The 20,410-nt window shown below is 46.2% G+C and overlaps 1 protein-coding gene across 2 annotated transcripts in view; it reads right to left on the bottom strand.

The window, feature by feature from the left end:
* CUX1 (cut like homeobox 1) overlaps nucleotides 1-20,410 on the bottom strand; it is a 411,425-nt gene that overhangs the window by 13,764 nt on the left and 377,251 nt on the right. For both annotated transcript variants that reach the window (XM_019545428.1, XM_019545427.1), the window contains exons 15-20: nucleotides 14,104-14,240; nucleotides 13,102-13,168; nucleotides 11,638-11,750; nucleotides 7,658-7,774; nucleotides 3,213-3,296; nucleotides 2,675-2,731 (exon numbers count right to left, since the gene is read on the bottom strand). In XM_019545428.1, the coding sequence (XP_019400973.1) occupies nucleotides 2,675-2,731; nucleotides 3,213-3,296; nucleotides 7,658-7,774; nucleotides 11,638-11,750; nucleotides 13,102-13,168; nucleotides 14,104-14,240 (575 nt within the window). The remainder of the gene's footprint in view (nucleotides 1-2,674; nucleotides 2,732-3,212; nucleotides 3,297-7,657; nucleotides 7,775-11,637; nucleotides 11,751-13,101; nucleotides 13,169-14,103; nucleotides 14,241-20,410) is intronic.

Here is a 20,410-nt window from a genome sequence, read left to right on the forward strand (position 1 = left end):
AGCGTGCAAGGGGAAACCTGCCGTGTTTTTCTTTTTTTGTCAGGTTTGGGCCCCAACAGCCCCCTTCCCAAGGGGGGCCAGGCCCCTTAGGCCCCCATGTACTTGGTGCCTATAGCTAGGTATATGAACTGCATTTGCTGCTTTATAGAAGCCTCTGTCACTGTTGCACTTTTTGCAATGCCAGTGACAACTTGAGATGTAAAAGCAAGGATGGAGCTGACACAGTAATTGTGGCACAGAGAGGCAGCTTTGCTACTTGCCACACTAGTTACTGCAGCTAGCTCCTTTTCTGTTTACTTCCCCAAAGCAATGGAAATGTGTAAGTCAGCTATACCTTTAGAGATAGTCTCTAGCAGTGGTTCTCAGCCACATTAGACTCAAGGCACCCCTTGGAAAATGCCAGCTCTTAGCTTTCACCCATTTGTTCACTATGCAAAAACAGTAAAGCAACTCTTTTGGTGCAAAGACCTCAGGAAGACCACAACAGATCAGAATGTACCCACAGTGCTGTGGGTACTGATGACCCAGTTTTATCACTACAGATTCATGCTCGAAATCTCTGAGCTTATCTTGTGAATCATGCACAAGTGTTTGCATACTTAACAGTGCTAATATTGCATGGCACTCTGCAACACCCTTAAAAGGTTCGCATGGCACCCTGGTTGGGAATCATTAGTTTATAGCCACAGTTCACACACTAATGCAGAAATCTACATTATGGTGCACTGAACACAGATTTCTATTAAAGCAGGAGTGTGTCTGTTAGATGCACACTTGCACTGGCAGCAGTGTGGAGCCTCAAATGCCTCCTCCCTAGCTCCAAACCATCACGTCAGGAAGACATGACATCTCCAAGACAGCACAAATTTTGTACCACCTCTCATCAGGGTCATCTATTCTGTGTGCCAGACTGGATCGCATTTGCTAGCTGGAATGCAGAGGTCAGAGCTATGGCTTTATATCCTCCCACCCACAGCAGTCACTACAGACTGGCACAAGCATCAGTCCTGGCCCTGCTTCACGAAACATCTATCTAATGTCTATAATTGTATTTGTTGTATGCTGCACATTCAGTTGTGTCCATGGCCCTTAGACAATCAGGTGCTTAAGCCCTTGCATAACTTTACTTTCTTTAGGTGTAATGCGAGTTTAACACCATGGTGGAGGGTAGAGAGTGTTACATTGGTGTATTCAGAGGTTAAGACTCTGGGCATTTGCACACGTGTGCGCCGCAGTGCCAGGCACTTTTAAAAGTGCTTGACGCTGCATCGCATACATTTGTATAAATGGCAAAATGCGTGTTAGTGCTGAGAAAATGGCAGAGGTGTGCTTTTGAACTAAAACACCTTTGACGTGTTTTAATTCAAAAGCACACCACTGCCATTTTTTGGGCACTGACGCATATTTCATCATTTATACAAATGCATGTGATACAGAGTCAGGTGCATCAGCTTGCATGCTCTGCAGACTCAATTAATCGAGTCTTCTCTGATGTGCTGGATTTCCAGCACGTCAGAGCAGACAAAGGTACATGTATAAAAGCTCTTTGTCTTCACTACCAGAAAGGTGCATCATTACAGAGAGACTCCTGATGCAAGACAGCGGTTTCACCTCAGCGTAGCTTGAAAGGAACCAACCCCAGGTAGGGGGATGCAATGTTGATCTGACCAGGCTATATTATGAATAATCAGAAAAAGAACATGCCTCATACACATCCCCAGCCCTTTGCAAGTCACTCTTAAATGTTCTAATAAATGCATCAGCTCTGTACAAATTGTGGGGCAGTGTAGAGGGAAGATGTTATTCCTGAAAAGCCACACTATTCTCAAAGAACATCCTAGTAAACACAAATTGATCCAAAGCTAATACCCCCTCCATATACATGAGAACACTGGCCTGGGAATGTGTGATGTGTGAGCATGGACCAGAGCTGAGTTTTAACACCTGGACATCCTGGAGTCCATTGAGTTTCTCCCTAATGCTGTAAACACTGAATGCCTTTGGGACAGGGGAAGAAACAGGAAAGGAAATATAGATGTGTTAGTTTCCTCTCCTTTTCCAAAGCAAAACCATTTGCAAAGTCAGCAACAGAATTTTAGAGTGGGGGGAAATATAATCTCTACTGCCTAGCAAGACTCAAGGGGGTCTGACTATATCAAGGGAGAGTTGCGGGCTCAAGGACACAGAAGAAAGAAGTGGGAGCAAAACTTGATGCAAGAGAATATATTTATAACCAGAAGAAAACGTACTTGGCTGTGACTTTTTAGAGCTCCCTTTGCTTAAGGGGAAAATTTCTGCTCAAATAAAAATCCTCCTTGCAGCCTGGCTTCCTCTGCCAAATCCAGCTACAGAGAAATCCTAAGCCTGTGAATGGAACATGAGCTTGGAGCCATGACTTCACGTGCAGCGCAGTAAGGTCAGTAAGATTTGTGAGCAGGACAAAGGTGACCAGAACATATGAGTAAATGGGCTCCAGCAAACACAGGAAGAAGTATGGAAAGGACTGGAAGGTCTGCACCCAGTACGTATCCCAGAGAGACCTGGGGAGTACTGTGTGGGAAAGTCCTCGACTAAAACAAAGATCAACATGCTCCCCAACTCTCATTGCCATGAACACAACAGCTATGAATGGAGACAAAGAATTATGTATTGTAGGTAATCTGCCATCACTTACCATGCTGAGGGTGGCCTTATCCCAAGGACTGAGGCTCAGATACTTCCTCTGGCGTTCCTGGAAGTTAAATGTTAAATGGAAGTTAACTTGAGACTCAAAGTAGTTGCCTGGGTTTTAAGGAATAGAGCAGAAGCTTGTTGCTGGCTGAGCAGCTATGAGGTACTATCCAGTGCTATCCAGCCTGTGGGGAAGGCACTGAGTCTGAGCACCATCCACCCAGGAGCCCAGAGGTTCAATTCTGACTTCTTAAAAGGTCTGAGGCAAAACCACAGCCTCTCTGGTTCAGCTTCCCAATCTGCAAAATTGGCATGCTTGAACAGCTAGCTGCAGATAAACGGAGGGACGAATGGGTTGGTAAGATTAATTTTACCATGACTTAGTGACCCCTGGCTCCTGCTTAAGCTAATCATGTAGGGCCCAATCCAGAGAGGTGCTCAGAGCCTCCAACTCTCACTGTCCACAGTGGGGAGTTGAAGGCACTGGGCCTTGGGCTGTGTTGGACTCGTAGTGAGAAGCGAACGCTTCTGGCCGTCCGTACCTTCTTGCTGAAGGAGGAGAAGGGATCCAAGCGCTCTTCATACTGGGAGGAGTAGCGGAGCTCCGTGTCGTCGCTGCTGCCACCCTACAGGAGTGAAACAGTGACCGTTAGAGCCATTGTCCATCAGGCCCAAGAATCACTCAACCCAGGCCCTTCTCGGTGCCAGATGGCTCCCTGCTGCACCACTTCGCTCACTACAGATGTCCCCTGCTAGTGTGAGCCATGGCTCTGCATTCATCGCCAAGCAGTAGGGAAACAGAGGAGTGACCCACACAGCATTCCTCACTTGCCCCAATTCACTTGCGCAACTAAAAGGGGCATTTTAATGAAGGGTATCCAGCCAAGTTTCTGTCCCTGCACACCCACTCCCCCATGTCTGAGCATTTCTGTCTGACCAGAGAGTTTCTGCATGGTCATTCAAAATCTGAGAATGTTTTAAGTGGATTCAGCTTCCTGCCCCGTTAGGCAAGAACACAGCTTCTGGATACCAGAGCAGAGCCTGAGCCACAGCTTCCCCTTGGGAGCTGCTATAACAGTGATACTTGCCTGTAGGAGACTTATAGGTCTAAGGCTCTCAGAGGGCTTTCCCAAGGATCTGAGGCACACAGATGTTATGTGATTTGCCAAGATCACACCTGGAGACCTAACTCTCCCCTTTCCGTTCTTGTTGTCAGCCATTTAGACCAGTGGAAAGTGGAAGTAAAATGCTGCCAAATCAGAACAGTAGCTTTGCACAGGCGTAAGAGACTTGCAGAAGGGGCAGAGCAGTGGGGAATCCAGCCCAAAATAGTTCTTCGTGATCGCACACCGACTCTGAAGGGATGCACGTGTGTCTAGCAGAGGTGGGGGGCTATACAGACCAGTGCTTTTCCGAAGGGGATGGGATCACTCAGAAAAATGGAAGAGGCAGTAGTGGCTGAGCAATGTTCCATACTGAAGGTAGCAGGGCTGCGTCTGACTTGTGCCACTTCCCCTTCCACATGGTATTGCAATGAGGTCTTGACTATCTATTTGTGTCACCACAGAATGCTAACTTGCCATGAAAATGCTTAAAGTGATATCAGTCCAACTTAATGGCCCATCGCTGCTGAATCAGGTGAGGAGGAGACAGTAGTTTAATGGGAGGAAATATTGTTTAAACAAATATCTGTTAGGGCAAAGGAAGTCAAGCAGACATAGGGCAAAGGCAGACAAGGAGACTCCCTGAAAGGAGAGAGAGATTTGGATCTTATTTAAGCAGGCTTTTCCTGGTATGGAAGTCCTTTTGCAAGCTTGTAGGCAGCTCTGGGCTAAACACAGCAATGAGCCCATCTTCTACCCGCTATGGGAGGCTATAATAATCTGCACACCATGCTCCCAAGCTATTCAAAACACCACATTTGGGGCTGTAAAAAATCTACTTGCTGATTCCTTCTTCAAACTGAGATGGAAACAGCATTTGCTGTAAGCCAAAACCAGCACTGGATCCCATTGTCAGCACTGCTAAGGAGTGCAAACTACAGGCATAATGCATCCTCCATTTGGGTATGCCATTACTAATAATAATCAAGATGCATAAATTTAAATGATCTGGTGCTGATTCATAGAGTTCAGGTCTTCCCTTTGGATTTTGCAATTTATTTTTCTGCATTTTGGGGTTGTTGCTTAGACTCAGGCTTCAGATGCTGGCACTGAAAAGCTGGAACCTCTCCCCATGCCCCCTGGTGTTGGAAGTTTGTGCTGTGGCAGCTTGTCCTTAACTCTGAATGATGAATTTATATCTGCTAGAGATTAATTTTAAAATTCCCTGCCTATATATATCCCTCATGCTTTAATAGTGAGGGTGCACAATGCTCAAAATGCTGCTGCTAGCTTGTTTGCTTGTTCCTTTTTTATCCCTGCCTAATTATATCATTGTGGTTTCAAACAGATGAGACTGACCTTTTGGTTGTCTTTCTGGACTTGTTACTGCTTGTTCCTTGTTGTTCTGCCCAGGCATCCAAGCACAATCTCTTGCGACTCCTCTTTGACAGGGTAAGCCGCAAGGTGAACAGGTGAAAATACCCTATGCTCTGGAATATGATATGCAGGCCATTACACAGTCAGAATCCTGTGGTCAGATGAGGTCCTCATTTAGGGACTGTGCTTTCATTATAGGCCGGCTTTATTCTACTGGTTTTGACTATATTGTTTAAGCTTGTCATATGGCTCATTAGGTTCTAGATGACACAGTCCTACACAACTGAGTAATACACAGTTTATTACTCTTTATACAGAGAGGAAAATGTTCTAATGTTATAGAGATATGTTCTTTCATTTTATTTGGAACAATAAATAATTGCATAGGCCCCAATCCTACTCAACCCTCATGAGGGGTAGGCATATAGGTCTTCAGTGTAGATATAACTTTCCTTCCAGAAAGGTCCCAAAGAACTGTAAAATATTAACCCACAAAGATTCTGATCACCTGCCACTGACACGTAGCCACCTCTGAAGCACGGCAGAGAACGTGCCGCACAACAGAATAATAGCACAGATTAAGACCAGAGGACTCGAGAGTTTTCCTATACTCTCTCCATTTTCATTGCATAGCCATTAGAAGACCCTTGGAACGTGACAGAACATTTCATGTTGATTGATATTGCAATTAAAAGCTCCTCAAATGACAGCTTTGCAGCTGCAAAGGGGCTTTTTAGGCATGGGTGTACAGGGGTATTTCTATGTATTCAAATTCCACTTTACAAAGAAAAATGCTTAAGCAAGCAATAAGAGGGGAAGCAGTGCTGGAATGTCTGAGGGCAGTGATGTCTGGCTGAGAACCACATGGCTGTGTAGGCTGTTTCTTTGTTATTTCCTGTTTGAGTGTAGCCTGAGCTTGTTCCTCATTCAAGCAGCCTCTGTCATGACAGACCCACTTGACTGCTGCTCTATGCTGCCCTGGAAAAGGCTAGGACCTTGTAAAGGAGAGGAGCTCTCCCTGCTGGCCAGAAGTTGTGCAGTAAGAAGCATTACGGGGAAAGTTTCTAGGTCAGTGTAGAGAAGTGACTCTCCTTCATCACTTGCTGTTGTACACAGAAAGGAGGAAATAATTGCAGTGCTGAGTTAGCATCATGTGAGAGGTACATAAGGAACAGAAGACTGGTGACTAATGTACTGGGAACAAAGTTTTGTCAGACTCACAGGCCTCCGAGCTCTAGTTCCCAACATCAGTGTGTTGAAAGAGCCTGGGCGTCTCATAAGAAAAGAGCGTGTACCCCATAAACTCTCATGTGGGCTGGGGTGGTGAGAATGCATTACTTTTTGACATAGCCTGGATCATTTTTGAGACTCTGAGTCTGGAGGGCTACTTCAGGAGTCATTTGTTTAACCCCCAACCTTGCAGCAAGTGTGCAAACAAGTCTGAACATCCAAGGGCTTCATAGGCATGCTGAGGCAGAAAATGCCAACTCCTAGCATCAAAGGCTAGCTGCAGTCCTGGAAGTGCTTCAAGTCAGACACTAGCCACACTGCCACAGAGAGGTGGGCAAGCTGACTAGATGATGGCAATCTTTTCCATCTTCCATTTTTAAAGTTCATGTGGGTAACTTGGCATTAAGCTCACTCACACTTGTAGGATAAAATGGGTACACAGGATACACTAGGGCAGGCTGGCACTGAAGGTTACTCCAAATCTTAGTGGCTGCTTACAGACATGATAAAAAAGAAAAACTACTTTACTTTCAGCTCAGTGTGCCCCCACATTGAGCGCAGCATATGCCCAGAAGAGGCATTGCATTAGTTTGACACAGCTTGCCCAACATCTGTACGGATCACATACTTCAGCTGGGCTTTTTGTTGCTTTTATCTAATAGCTGATTGAATCAGCTTTAAATAAAAATGCCAAAAAGCCCTGCTGAAGCACACAATCTACACAGATGCTGGGGAGCTAATGTGTAATGTGCACTGTTTTGTTTTCGCATGCTTGGGCCACTACAGTATACCTCAAACTGGAGTCTGTACACCCACAGGGTATACAGAAAATCTCTAGAAGGTATGCAAGATAAATAGGAAAGGAGACAGAGAGAAATGTAAACAGTGGGGAAAAAGGAAAGAAAAATAGCTCTGAGATTGTAGTGGAAAGGTCACACTGCAGTTGTAGTGATAGTGACACTCTATTTACTGTCAGTACCATGGAATAGTAGGTGCACACAGCTGTATAATAAAGGGGTTGGTGACCCCAGAAACTTTGAGACTCACTTGATCCAGGCAATGTCTGGGAATTGGAAAAGCAGGAGAGGCAATTACTTTAGCCCAACATATTTTTAAGTGTGGATTAAGGACATATGAATATTAATCCAGCATCGTTTCAGATGCTTATTTGCAAATGAATAGGGCCAGCTGCATACATTTTCCAGATCACCAATGGGTTCACTATATCTTGCTGTCTTTCAAAGACAGAGACAGAGGGTGGCAACTTTTGCACTTACCCGGCCTGGGTAGCTCTGGAGGAACTTGATTTTCTCATATAACTTGATGTTGTCTGCTCTGAGGTTGTCCAGCTCACTTTGGAGGGCCTGCATAGTGTGCTGCATCAAGCGGTTCTCCTGCAGTATATAGAGAGAAAGCAGCATCAGTTGGAGCTATGTGGGTATTGGGAGAAAGGGGAGTGGGGTGAGGAAATGGTGATTTAATTTGTTCTACAGCAGAAATGAGCCCCCATTTCCTCCCATCTGTGTAAGCTGTTGGGATCAGCAGAGATAAAGCATAGATGGAAGTATCACAGAATCATGGAGAAGTAGGGCTGGAAGGTGCCTCCAGAGGTCATCTAGTCTAACCCTCTGCATGAGGCAGGATTATCCCTATCCAAACCATCCTATTCAATCCATAATCTAAACTCTATGCAACAATGCAATACACAAGAGATAGGCAGAGTACACAAAGGAACTTTACAACTACAACATCCAAATGGAGCCCTAAGTGCTTGACCAACTAGAGAAAGGAGGACCTGGAACCAAAGAAGAGGAAGACCTAGACATCTCAAGAGAAGCAGCAGAAGCAGCTATTAGAAGTCTGAAGAAGGAGAAAGCGCTTGGTGTAGACAATGTACCTGCAGAACTCTTGAAGACAGGTGACAGTATAACAAGCAGGCTTCACAAAATGTGCAACATGATATGGAAGGAAAAAGCTTGGACAACCCAATGGACAAAGTCAGTCATCATTCCCCTTCCTAATAAGGGAAGTCTCCACCAATGCACAAACTACCGCATCATGAGCCATCCAAGCAACGTACTTCTAAGAATAATACTGAACAGACTGAAGCTTCAAGTAGAGACCATGCTGATGGAAGAGCAAGCTGGGTTCAGAGCAGGGAGAAGTACCATAGAGCAAATTTTGAGCATCCAAGTATTGTGTGAAAAGTACCGTGATCACCTGAAAGAACTTCACCATAACTTCATAGACTTCAGGAATATACACATTGGATTTATGACACATTATAACCTGCCTGACAGCTGACTTTCCAGGTACCTCTCTACATTTCATCCCCCTTCCCTCCCCGACACCCAGCCTGTCTCTTACCCATTGACTCCTCATTTTACATCTTCACTGACTGCCTGTCTTGTATGCAGACCAGCCCAGCCTCCGGCCTCTTTACTCTTCATTCCATCCAGGAAGAGCACACACCAACTGCTGAAACTTTCTCAGCCTGACAAAGGGTTTTTGAACCCAAAAGCTTGCTTAAATTTTTTTTCCAACTGTTTATGCTGGTCTAATAAAAGATATCAGATTCACCTAAAGAACCTTGTCTGCCTAGACTTCAAGAAAGCTTTTGATAGGGTGTGGCACAAAGCACTCTGGTTCATGATGAAGAAGCATAATATCAGCAGATCCCTGATAACTTTAATAGAAGAGCTTTACAGCAATGCAAGTAGTGGAGTTCTGATCAACACCGACATTGTTGAATGGTTTGCTACTTCAGTAGGAGTGCACCAAGATTGCCTGCTCTCACCATGCCTTTTCAATCTCTTCCTCAAGCAAATCACGTCAGACATCTTAGAGAATTTCACAGGAACTGTATCAGTTGGAGGGCAGATGATCAACAACTTGTGCTTTGCTGATGAGATCAATCTGATAGCAGGGATATCTGAAGAGCTTCAAGAACTTACAGAAATGCTAGAAAAAACTGCAAAGAATGGAAATAAGCACTGAGAAAAGCAAAGCAATGACAACCTCCAAGATCACTGATAGCAATGCTGATGTGAAGATTGGTAATGAAAAACTAGAAAGAGCAACAAGTTTGAAGTATTTGGGAGCCACCATCACAGAAGACTTAACATCTGAAAAGGAAGTCAAGACCAGAATAGCCATTGCCACCAGCCAACTAACAAGCAAAAGAAAATCTGGACAAGCAGCAATATTGCACTAAAGGTAAAATCCCATCTGCTGCCTGCTGCGGTCATCTCTACGATGCTTTATGGCTCTGAGGCATGGATGTTTAATAAGAAGTTAGACACCAAAATTGTGGCATTTGAAATTTGCTGCTTTAGGAGACTGCTGCATGTCTCATACATTGAGCAACAGACCAATGAGTCTGTCGAGCAGCAAATCAGTCAAGAAATTGGAACCTACAAACTGTTGCTGGAGGTTGTGCGATGAAGGAAGCTGCAATGGTTTGAACACGTCACAAGAAGGCCAGGCACCCTTGCCAACACCATAATGCAGGGGAAAGGGCAAGAGAAAAAAGAAAAAGAAAAGCTGGGGAATCAGCAAAGCCTATAAGTATGAGGAATACACAGACATAGCTACACCTAGATGATCCCTAACCAGTGGCTGTCCAACCTCTTCTTGAACACCTCCAGTGATGGAGAGTCCACAACTTCCCTAGGCAGTCTGTTCCACTGCCTCACTATTCTAACAGTGAAGAAGTTTTTCCTGATATAACTTACTTTGCTGCAACTTCAAGCCATTGGTCCGTGTCCAAGAGCTTTGCTCCAGAGTCAGTGAGCCTATAACCCATAGCTCCAAAGAAATCAGCATAAGCAACAACAGGAATGAGACAGCTGCTCCCCGCCTGTGGTTCAGCCAAGTTCTGCAATCCCTGCTGTGCGGCTCTGCCGGTGCCCTCAAGCTCCAGATGTTCCATCCAGCACATGTGCACAGAGCAGCTGAGATGAGAGGCACTCCTTGCCAATTAAGCACCACATTTGGGGTCAGGGAGGCATTTTATGCCATGGTCAGATTGGTGTGGAGTGATGGGGTTTTTGCTTTCCACTGAAGTGAGGGCACAGCCCTCTTCCTTAGATCTCCCCAGCATATTTTAACAGCCCTCACAGGAGCAAGACACTGGCCACCATTGCCCCTCTGCTTTACTTGTGGCAGGCTTGTGATCTGTGACAGATACAGTGTTAGTAATAGGTAGACAAGGATTTGTATGGGATACTTGGGACAGGGATGATCCTGCCTCATGAAGGGGGCTGGACTTGATGACCTTCAGAGGTCCCTTCCAGCCCTACTTTTCTAATGAGGAATCCTAGCGTAGAATCAGTCACGGGGGAAAAGTGATTCTGTCTCCAGGCTCCTGTCTCACTCGATGCAGGATCTTACACAGGAAGTTGGGGGCTCCACACCATAAAATCTAAACTTGCAAATGACTTCTAAAAAATGTCAAGGCAGATAATAATGTGCAGTGAATAGAGGGTGAGACGGAGCCAGAATATTTGGGTATGATATCTCTGACACCCTGCCAGGGTCTTGTTGAATTAGACTTGCGATTTTACCAGTTAAAACACTTTACTATTTGCAAGGCACCCTCTATACAGTCATCTCAATGCAGACATCCCAGAAATCTTTGCTAGGATGCCAGTTATAAACTACCACTAAAAGAGCAACAGAAAGTCAAAATTGTCTCCTGAGTGGGAACAATACTGAAGGGACAGCATGAGATTCATTAGTCTCATATTTTAGGTATCTAAGGAAGCACCATTACAAAAATGCACAATTGCTTTGTTGGAGCTTTAAGTTAATAGGATAGTAGCCTTGACTTAAGAAGCAGGTAATTTCTGAGTGATTTTGTTCATCTCTGTTAGCTTCCTAGGGCCCCAGGCTAAAACCCTTTAGAAACTCATGCCCTCTAAGTGTTAGATCAGGGTGACGGATGGCGGCAGTGGCCATCTGCCACCCTGCATCTGACTGGCCAGGGGGTGTCTGTGTGGCCCACAGAGGGACACCACTGCCCTCACCCTGCCCCGACCCTGCTCCTGAGAGGTGGCAGTGCGGGGTGGTAGGTGGCAGCGCTCTGTCCCTGCCTGCCCGTGTGTACCCCCGAGGGCGTTCCCCCAAGTGCCCCCGGGGGTACGCGTACCCCCAGCTGACAACCCCTGGCCTAGGGCATGACCTTGCTGACAGCCACATGGAAAGCTCAAACTGTCTAGCATTCCCAAGTCCGGTGTTTGGGAACCCGCCAACGTACCGCCTCCAGCTCTTGGTTCCGGGCCCGGAAGCGTTCCCTCTGACTGGAGATGATGGACAGCAGAGAATCCATCTGCCCCTCAGGAAACGCAGAGCTGGGAGATGGAGGACAGCCTAGGAAGCAGAACGCATTGTGAGAAACCATTCCGGCTCAGCAGATATTCGGCGTCAACCAGACAGAGAATGTATGGGGCTTTCATGAATTTGTCCCAGGCCACACTGCCCACCTCTATGCAGGTTTCTCCTGGGAGAGAATCACCAGTGAAGACTATTCATGATGTGGTGATTCAGTGCAATCTTCAGCTGCCCTGGTCACCTCCTCAGCGCAGCAATTCCTCCTCCCCACTGGGGACAATCTCTCACGGTCTCTTTTGCAGTAGCGTTGGCCATAGAAAGGACCTCTGCTGCTGTTCACTTCTCAGTGTACCCTGATAAAATATCTCCCTTTCAGCCTCATTTAAAACCTTACAGGCTGCTTTCTCGACTAAAACCACCACCTCATTTACTGCACCCAGGGTTGGGAACTGCACTGTGAAATTTCCCTGTGTGCGCATGGCTGTGGCTGGATTATAAGCAACGCCAGCATGTAGCCCAACTGGATGGCCAACTCCTAGAATGGCCTATTGAACAAGATGAAGCGTCTCAAGGGTTTTTCTCCTGGACGCCAGATGATAAATACATCCGAGAAGGCTGTGACTCAATCAGTCTGCACAGTGGAGCTATTCATAGCAGCAGGATGGGTGGCTGCTGGTTGTTTTGCTTGGTAGAACTGTTGCCATGATATTGTTTATCATGCATTTTCAAAACCTTTCAAAACAAAAAGGAAAGGAAACGGGTTCTTTCCAGAGGAGCCAACCATCATTATTTATTTGATTCATTTTTTCCTGCAGACCTCCGAGCAAACAGCAAATGTAAAGGAAACATTTAGCTTGCTTGCCCTGGAGGGGATTCAGTGTGGAAAGACCAAAAGTCAAAGCGCATGGTATGTTAGTTCCAGCTGAATTGTGTGCGTGCACGAATGTGACAGCAGTGTTGCAGCAAGAAGGAATGGGGCCCCACACTGATGTACTCTGTTGCCCAGGCCCTTGCTTACAGCAGCAGCAGAGACAGGTAGTGCTCTTGACCTGTTCCTCAAGACCGTCCATGTCTGCTCTCCAGCAAGGCAAAAATCGCTGCAGCAGATTAGACACAGGGCGGAAACTGCCTTCTGCATGCAAGTGTGCTTTTGGGATGAGAGTCAGTGCCCACAGACAGCAACTGCTAGAAACACTGCAGCAGTCTGATCCAGCAAAAGCAATGAAAGCAATAGTATAGGAGCAGCAGCTGACAGGGGCTGATCTTGAGGGATGCACTCTCACAAACCAATAGAAGTTGTGACCCTCTGTTGAGTCCCAGCTCTTGCATTAAACTCCTTGGATTGTTACACAGCTCCCAAAGCAATAACTGACTCACTTTAGGCTCTTACCATAAAAAAGGGCTGTAGCTTCCTTGATGGGTTCAGGGATCTTCTCTAAACTGTGCACAGCAGCACCCTGGATGGAAAAATCAAAAGCAAAGATTTTTCAGTGAAGGTGTAGGCCAGGTCCTATGGTAATGCAGGGAATGCCACGCCCGAGCAGAGCAATTGTCCATCAGATGCATCACCCTGACCCCTACAGTGACTCAGACCAGATGCTCCATGGGAAAGCATAATCTCAAAACAGGTTTCATGCTGCAAACAACTACCAGGTTTATGGGGAGCTACAGACCTCAATTGTGCAAATGGTGAGAGGTAAAGTCCTTTCCAAGAGATACAAGTAAAACAAAACAAACTGGACTGCAATGTGACAGCTCTGATAACACAGGGGCACATGATAAGAAGGCACCTTGAGCTGAACTTTCAACCTGAGTCTTATTGAAATGTTAGGGTAAATTTGTGGCAACTTTCTGCCATCCCTCTTCCCAGCAGACTTCCCTACCTATGTTGAAACCCATCTCATTGCCTCAGCACATCTGGCAAACTCTTGTGTGGCCACAGCTGTAGTACCCGAGTCCCAAGTGTGCAATGAAATCGTTCTAGGGTTGCATGTATTTGGGGGCATCTCAGACCAAGGGAAACTAGTGTTTGAGAGAAATAAAAAGCATTCATTGAAAGCACTGTCTCGAATACCATGGAGAGGTGGAGGGAGGTTTTCGGTGATCATGGGAATGAGATGGGAAGAAGAGGAATGGCAAAGCACTGTGCCTGTGGCAGCAGAGTGGGAGGTCTGGGAACAGAGACGGTGAAGGAGCATAAAGGGACTACTTCTTCAGCTGCTTGCAGGCTGTAGCAAGATATCAAAAACAACCTCTTGTCCTGCTTGGGAACCATGTTGGTCCTCAGCCTCTGCTTATCCTAGTGGCCGTTTTTGTTTCAGATGCCCTTTGCTGAACAGGAAAGGAGCTTTAGACATCAGCGGATCAGCAAATTCAGGACCTCCAGAATTACCTCAGCATCAGGGCGATGCACTGCAGACATGGACTGGATAGTGCTGAGGTCGTGCTCCAGCTTGGTGATGAGCTCCTTCTGGCCAGCAACAGTAGAAACAGCTTCTGTGAACTGGATCTGCAGCTCAGCGCAGCGTACTGCAAAACAAAGCCCAGGAAATGGGCCCGTCAGCAAGAAGGTGATAGCCTGACTCCCTTTTCCTCTCCCGCTAGTCTTGCTATTGGTCGAGAGGGTCTCAAACGGCGCACCACCAATTTAAAATGATCCAACCTTAAATACCACCAGCCAGTTTTTGTCATATAAACTAATTTTAATAAATCTGTTAACATGTACCACTGACAGGTGGTCTGCATACCACTGGTGGTACCCGTACCATTGACTGGGGACACATGAACTGTGTGTGGTCCCGGAGTTTGCTAAAAGACAGAAAAAGCCCTGGAGTTTCTCTCAAATTCTACATCTCAGCATAGTGGGTGGTCAGTAAAACAACCCTACAATGTGCTGGACACAGGTGGACCTCAGCTCCCGGGTGTGGCTTTCCATCAGCATTGCTCAATTCATTTACTGGACTGGTGAAGCACAGGTTGGCCACTGGGGTTTGCTTTGACTAAGTGAAAGGGGGCTGAATCCTAATCAGAACTTCCCCACTGTGCAGGAGAGATTTTGGACCTGGACTTCAGGCTCAGACCAATCCTTGTTGCTCAGTCTGAGATTAAATAGTCTTGGAGACCCTGTAGCAAGAGGAACAAAATCACCCGAGCATCGTTCTAAAAAAGTAATGCTAGGAGACTATCAGAAGAGGACATCACCTTACATCCAGCACAGGTATCTTCAGATAGAGCAAAAATGGAGTTTTCTACTTCCCAGCTCCTCAAGCTTTGGTTTGATCTGAGAATCAAGCTAGGCCTTGTCCTCCTTGTTGCTTTTCAACAGTGGAAAACATTTTAGGTTACATTAGGGCTGGGTGTCCCACCTAGAAAGCCCCACTATGTACAGTGGTTTTGTACAGGTGGTGCCGACTAGAATTTGGCAGCATGCTTTGCTGATGCACAAGGAGTCAGATCCAACTTTCCCTCTGAGCTCTGCAGGGCTTATAGACACAATCAGCAGTTAAAACTTATTTTAATCCTTAAAGTCATCTGAACCGCCTGGGGCATTTAAGGCAGCGGGTGGCATTTAAGGTGTGATTTTACTCTGAAAACATAGCAAGCATTTTCTCGAAAGCTCTACCAGCAAAAAGGACTGAATAGATGTTCTCCAAAATCTGCTCAGCCAACAGAGCTACTCCGGTGTATAGCACAATCCACTAAAGACCAAAGCTGGGGCCTGGGATGAAAACGCCTATTGATTAGTAATGTTGTCACCATATTCCTCCCTCTACACCAAGTGGCTAGCTTCCAAATGAATTTCTCTTTTAGCATGATTTGTGCTTGTACCTGTTACTGGTGTTAGGACATGCCAGCTCCAGCTTATTATAAATACTATTCTAGCGATATAGATTTAGATCCTGCAGTTTTCACACAGACAAAACTTCTGTTGACCTTAGCAAAGGCTGTGGGCTCAGGCCTACAGGGTATGAATCTTCAGGTGGGCCAAAGCTCAGCTAACAGCTGTGAGACTCCCTCGGTGAGGCTACACCTACTGATTATTCACTTGAATTCCAAAGAGCCGGGAGGCAAAACGCTCATTTAACACAATCAGGTAAATCAGAGCTGCTCAGGCTCCACATGAAGGAGCCACAACAGGGAAGTTCACAGGAAGAGGAGGGAAGTCAGAACAGATCCTGTGCCGCTGGGGCCTCTGCCCCCCCCCGAAATCATCAAATAAAACCTCACTTTGAGCAGCATAATGTGATGGCAGCAAAATCCCCCGCCCCACCCCACCCCACCCCACCCCCCACTTGGCCTGGTTTGGAGTTTTGCTGCAAACACAACTGTAAGCCTGGAAAGCTCAGCTGCAGCATGTGATGTTTAGATAGAGTCAAGGTTGGGCTATGACTCTAACACTGCAGCCCACAGACTAGGTGAAATGCAGTGTTCGTGACAGCCCTCCCAGGAGATTTTGGTCTTGCTAGAATCAGCATCCCACATGCCAGAACTGACGTACCGCCCTCCCACATCCCTTTGCCACCCACAAAGACCAGGCTATCCTGCTCCCCTGCCATCGTTTACCCTTTGTCATGATAGGGGTATCCTACCTGCAGCTCGAAGGCTATTTCGTGGTATAGACAAAAGGGGCACAGTGCTGAGAACCAGGAGAAATGGTTTCTCGCTCAAGTTCTGACAGCAACTCAGTCTGCTCTAGGGGTCACTGGCATTTTTTGTTTTTGCTGTGCTCCTGCCTCAGAGGAATTGTGAGGATTATTTGCTGGAGAGTCAGAGATGCCTTAATACAAGGTGCTGCTTTAGTGCAAATCACTATTTTTTTTTGGTAGGCAACCACTACAGCAATTTTTTAAAATCAGGCCAGAGAATGATGGCAGGGAAATATGGGTGACACACAGCAACCGCAGTGGTATTATTTCTTTTTGCTGCATTTATGTTGAAATTCTATTACCCAACACTTCACAGCTTCTGGGCTTTTGTGGGCTAAGACATAAATGCTAAGACAAAAAAAAAAGGCTGGTACCACTAGAGGTCACTGTGACTTAAGAAATGGGGGGGAGGGGGGGGTTGTTCATCTGTGTTCTGCAAAACATTTGTGCTTCGCAGAACCCTTTAATTAATTACAGTCATAGAATATTTCCTGACACAAAATATTTGCAGCAGTAAGATTCAGAAATAAAGCCTCTTCCCTAAAGTTAATGATTTAATTGACTTTTAAATCACATTAAAGTGTAATTGGGAATTTGCCATTAACAGGCAGGAACAATTCTGCTCTGTGCTCAGTGATGGAAAAGAATTCACCGACTCCAGTAAAGCAGGATTGCCCCAGCCGATAGAGGTGGAAGCAGAGAGTGCCAGGACCCATGCACGATGGTCAGAGGACTGTACACTCAGGAAAGGAGAAGACCTTCACTTTTTGTGTAGGGAGGGTGGCGAAGGGAAGAGAAACACCGCCAGCCTTCCTGGGTGCTGTGCTTTTGGTGCTCTCTTAGGGAGTGTGTCAAAAGACCCAGGCAATCTGCTGAGCTTGTCACAGAAGAGAGATGGTCACAGAGGACTTGGAGGTAGGGGTCCTCCAATGAATGTGGGTCACATAACCACTAGGCCTGTGCAAAGCTTCAACCTGGCAGAGACACAGCCCAATTTGGGGGCTGAATCTCAGAATCCAAATCGAATCAGAAGACCCTTTATTCTCTTTGAATTGAATGGGAATCCTCCAAATCGATTTGGAGAGATTCGGAAAGATTTAACAATTCAGACACAGACACAGCTTTAAGTGTTTTTTCTACATACCTCTAGCTAGCAGGGGCTCACGAATGCAGTGGTGCTGGGGCGCACGGAGTGCCCCACAGAAGCACGTGGGGCTCCCCAACGCACTTGGCAGCAGACCTGGAAGTGGACCAGAAGCACTGGTCCACTTCCAGGAACCCCCCACGCCCCTTTGGCTCGGTGACTGGTGCCTCTTGGGCCTGGGGGGACACCCTGGATCCTCCCACAGCGGATTGCCGAGTCGGGGGGAGAGATGCCCCCGTGCGCTTGGCAGCGGACTTGGAAGTGGACCAGAAGTAGTTCCAGGTTCGCCACCAAGCACGTGGAGGGCCCCCCCACGCTCCTGTGGGACACTCCATCTGCCCCAGCATTGCAGCGTTCATGAGCCGCGCTGCTACCTCGAGGCATGTAGAAAAAACATTAAAGCTGTGTCTATGCCTGAATCGCCAATTCTCTGAATCAGCATTGAATCTTCAGATTTGGGTTTGGCCAGATTGAATCAGGGACAGTGATCCGAATCAATTAATTGACTCACTGTCCCTGATTCGGGCTAAATCTGAATCCGAATCAAGTAGGGCCTGTTTTGCACACCCCTAATAACCAGTCCATCATTTCGTCAGTCTGAACTTTAAATTTACCAACTATCATTTTGCACTTAGGGATCAAATTAGTTTGATGCTGTTGCAGAACCTTTTCTTGGCTGCATTTTAGCAGCCGGATATTGTGTCAGGGTAAGAGCAGAATGAGAAATGACTCCGTTATATTACTTGGCACTCACACAGCATTATCTATTTGAGCATCTCCAAGTTCTTTACAGAGATCCCTCAGTAACACTAGCCCCATTTTGCAGTTGTGAAGGCTGAGGCAGAAAAAGCCAGGGGACTGACTGAGTGTCACAGCACAACTGCTAGTTTCCAGCTCAAGCTAGTGGGCGATGCTGCTGACCAATGTAGGAAAAAATCATTGTAATCAATTTCTGTGGCTCTAAGGACTCCGTCTGTATTTACAAATGCACCCTTCCTTATGAGGTCACAAGCAAAAGAAAACAGATTTCTCCCTTTGCTTCGTTTTCTGTATTTGTTTGTTTTAAGCTGTAGCAGTCACAAGAACAAGCTCTGACTTCCTGTTTGTAGGCAGACCAGAAAGCTGGCATAAGACTTCCCTCTCCCCCTCCTCTCCCCTTAGCTTTTTCTCAAGCGATTCTCAGTGACTCGAGGTTGGACAGGTTGCCTGGTTTTTTTTTTCTTTTTAAAAAAGAAAAGAAAAATCAGAAAAGAATCTGCCTCCTTCTCCAATCTGCTGAGTTTTAAATGGATTAAAAACTCTTCCTCATTTGCTCAGGTTTCACTTCCCCAGTATTACTCATGTCCACAGTCTTACTAATTCACAAATTATCCACAGGTCTTCCAGGAAAACAAGATCGGCAAGAACCGAGCTTCTGAAGAACAACCCAAGCAGAGCCTCTCTGCCCTTTCTTCTCACTCTCCAAGCTCTTTATGTTCTCAAGAACAAGCAAAACACATTTTTTTTGTTTCCCTGAGGATCAGCTTTGGACTCACGGGCACTCTAGCCTGAGACCCCCATTATTAAGTCTTAAGCCTTCAGTTAGAAAAAAAAAAATCAGCAATTTTCCTCTGTACATTGCTGCATAACTCTTCAGACTCACAAACAGATGAAGCTAGTTTAAGATAAGTGAATTTTCACTGCCTGTTCAGTTGATCATACTCCAGTGAATCACTGGACCAAGCAGCTGAAATCAAGGAAAAACAGTTTTAAGCTGTGCAGCTCATTCTCAAACTGGGTGGCCGAGCGCCTGCGTGAGGGTCCCAAAGCAGCGTCCAGTCACTAGGCCTCTCAACCCTTTCATGACTCTGTTAAGCGTGGTGATGAACTAAAACAATTGGGCAATCTAACGCACTCAATCATCAGCATCCGCAAAATAACAAGACCCCCTGAAACCTGTCCTTCTGCTTGTTGGTGCTGTCTGGCATTGGTGATTTTTACCTGCTTACTCACAGATGAAACACTAAGCAGCTGGGAATAAAGATTACTGAGGAATCCTATGCTTTCAGAAAAGTACTTAACGAGGCAACAGACAGAGCAAAAGGGAGCTCAGTTCCTGGTTTTTGTATGAGGTTCGTGTGACAAGAAGGCACAGAATTAAATCTTCGCTTGTGCAAGATGGAGAATCTGGGCCTTTGTGTTTGGTGTCTGTTGTGCTCGCGTTCCTTCTCCATTATTACAGCAGCTTGAAGGGGACATATCATAGGAATCTGCCCCGAACATTAACATTTCCTTTGTTCCACTGACTGTACTATACAGACTCTTCAAAGGGAAACAACTCAACTTCACCATGCCTCTGCAGAGCACGTAATGCAAGACCGACACAAACCAAATCTACGCTTCCAAAGAAACCTGAGCTCTGGGGTGTCCGAAATCCCAAATGAAATTTTGCTGTGGTGCCATCTCTCATGTTAATATTCAAGCCTAGTCTTAAAATTAATTAAGTTAAAGGCAATTGCACAACTTTTACTAGAGGAGCTGGTGAGCTAGAGTCCCCAGTTTGGACTTTAGCCAGGTGGCTGAAGAACTTCCCTGGAGGAGGTTTGGGCTGCCACATGCTGAGGAAAGAATCAAAACTTCTGGGTCTCCAGCTTCCTGGGCAAGTCACTGACCTTGGACCTCCTGTTTTAAAATAAAATGAATGACCTCACCCTATTTTTAAACAGATGACTTGGACATCTACACCCAAGGAGAGAGTTGCAGCAAACACCTCCCTGCACCTTGGAGTCAGGTGAACAAGCTCTGGGATGTGTGGGATTTTTAGCATCTCCCAGAGGACTAGCCATTTTTGGATTTAAGGTGCCCAGCACTCCACAAGCACTGTACAGAGAGCTTAAGCACCAAATGCTGGGCTGGGTACCCAAAGCCTA

This window comes from Crocodylus porosus, unplaced genomic scaffold (genome assembly GCF_001723895.1).
Source record: "Crocodylus porosus isolate Cpor-Errol unplaced genomic scaffold, CroPor_comp1, whole genome shotgun sequence".
Lineage (NCBI taxonomy): Eukaryota > Metazoa > Chordata > Crocodylia > Crocodylidae > Crocodylus > Crocodylus porosus.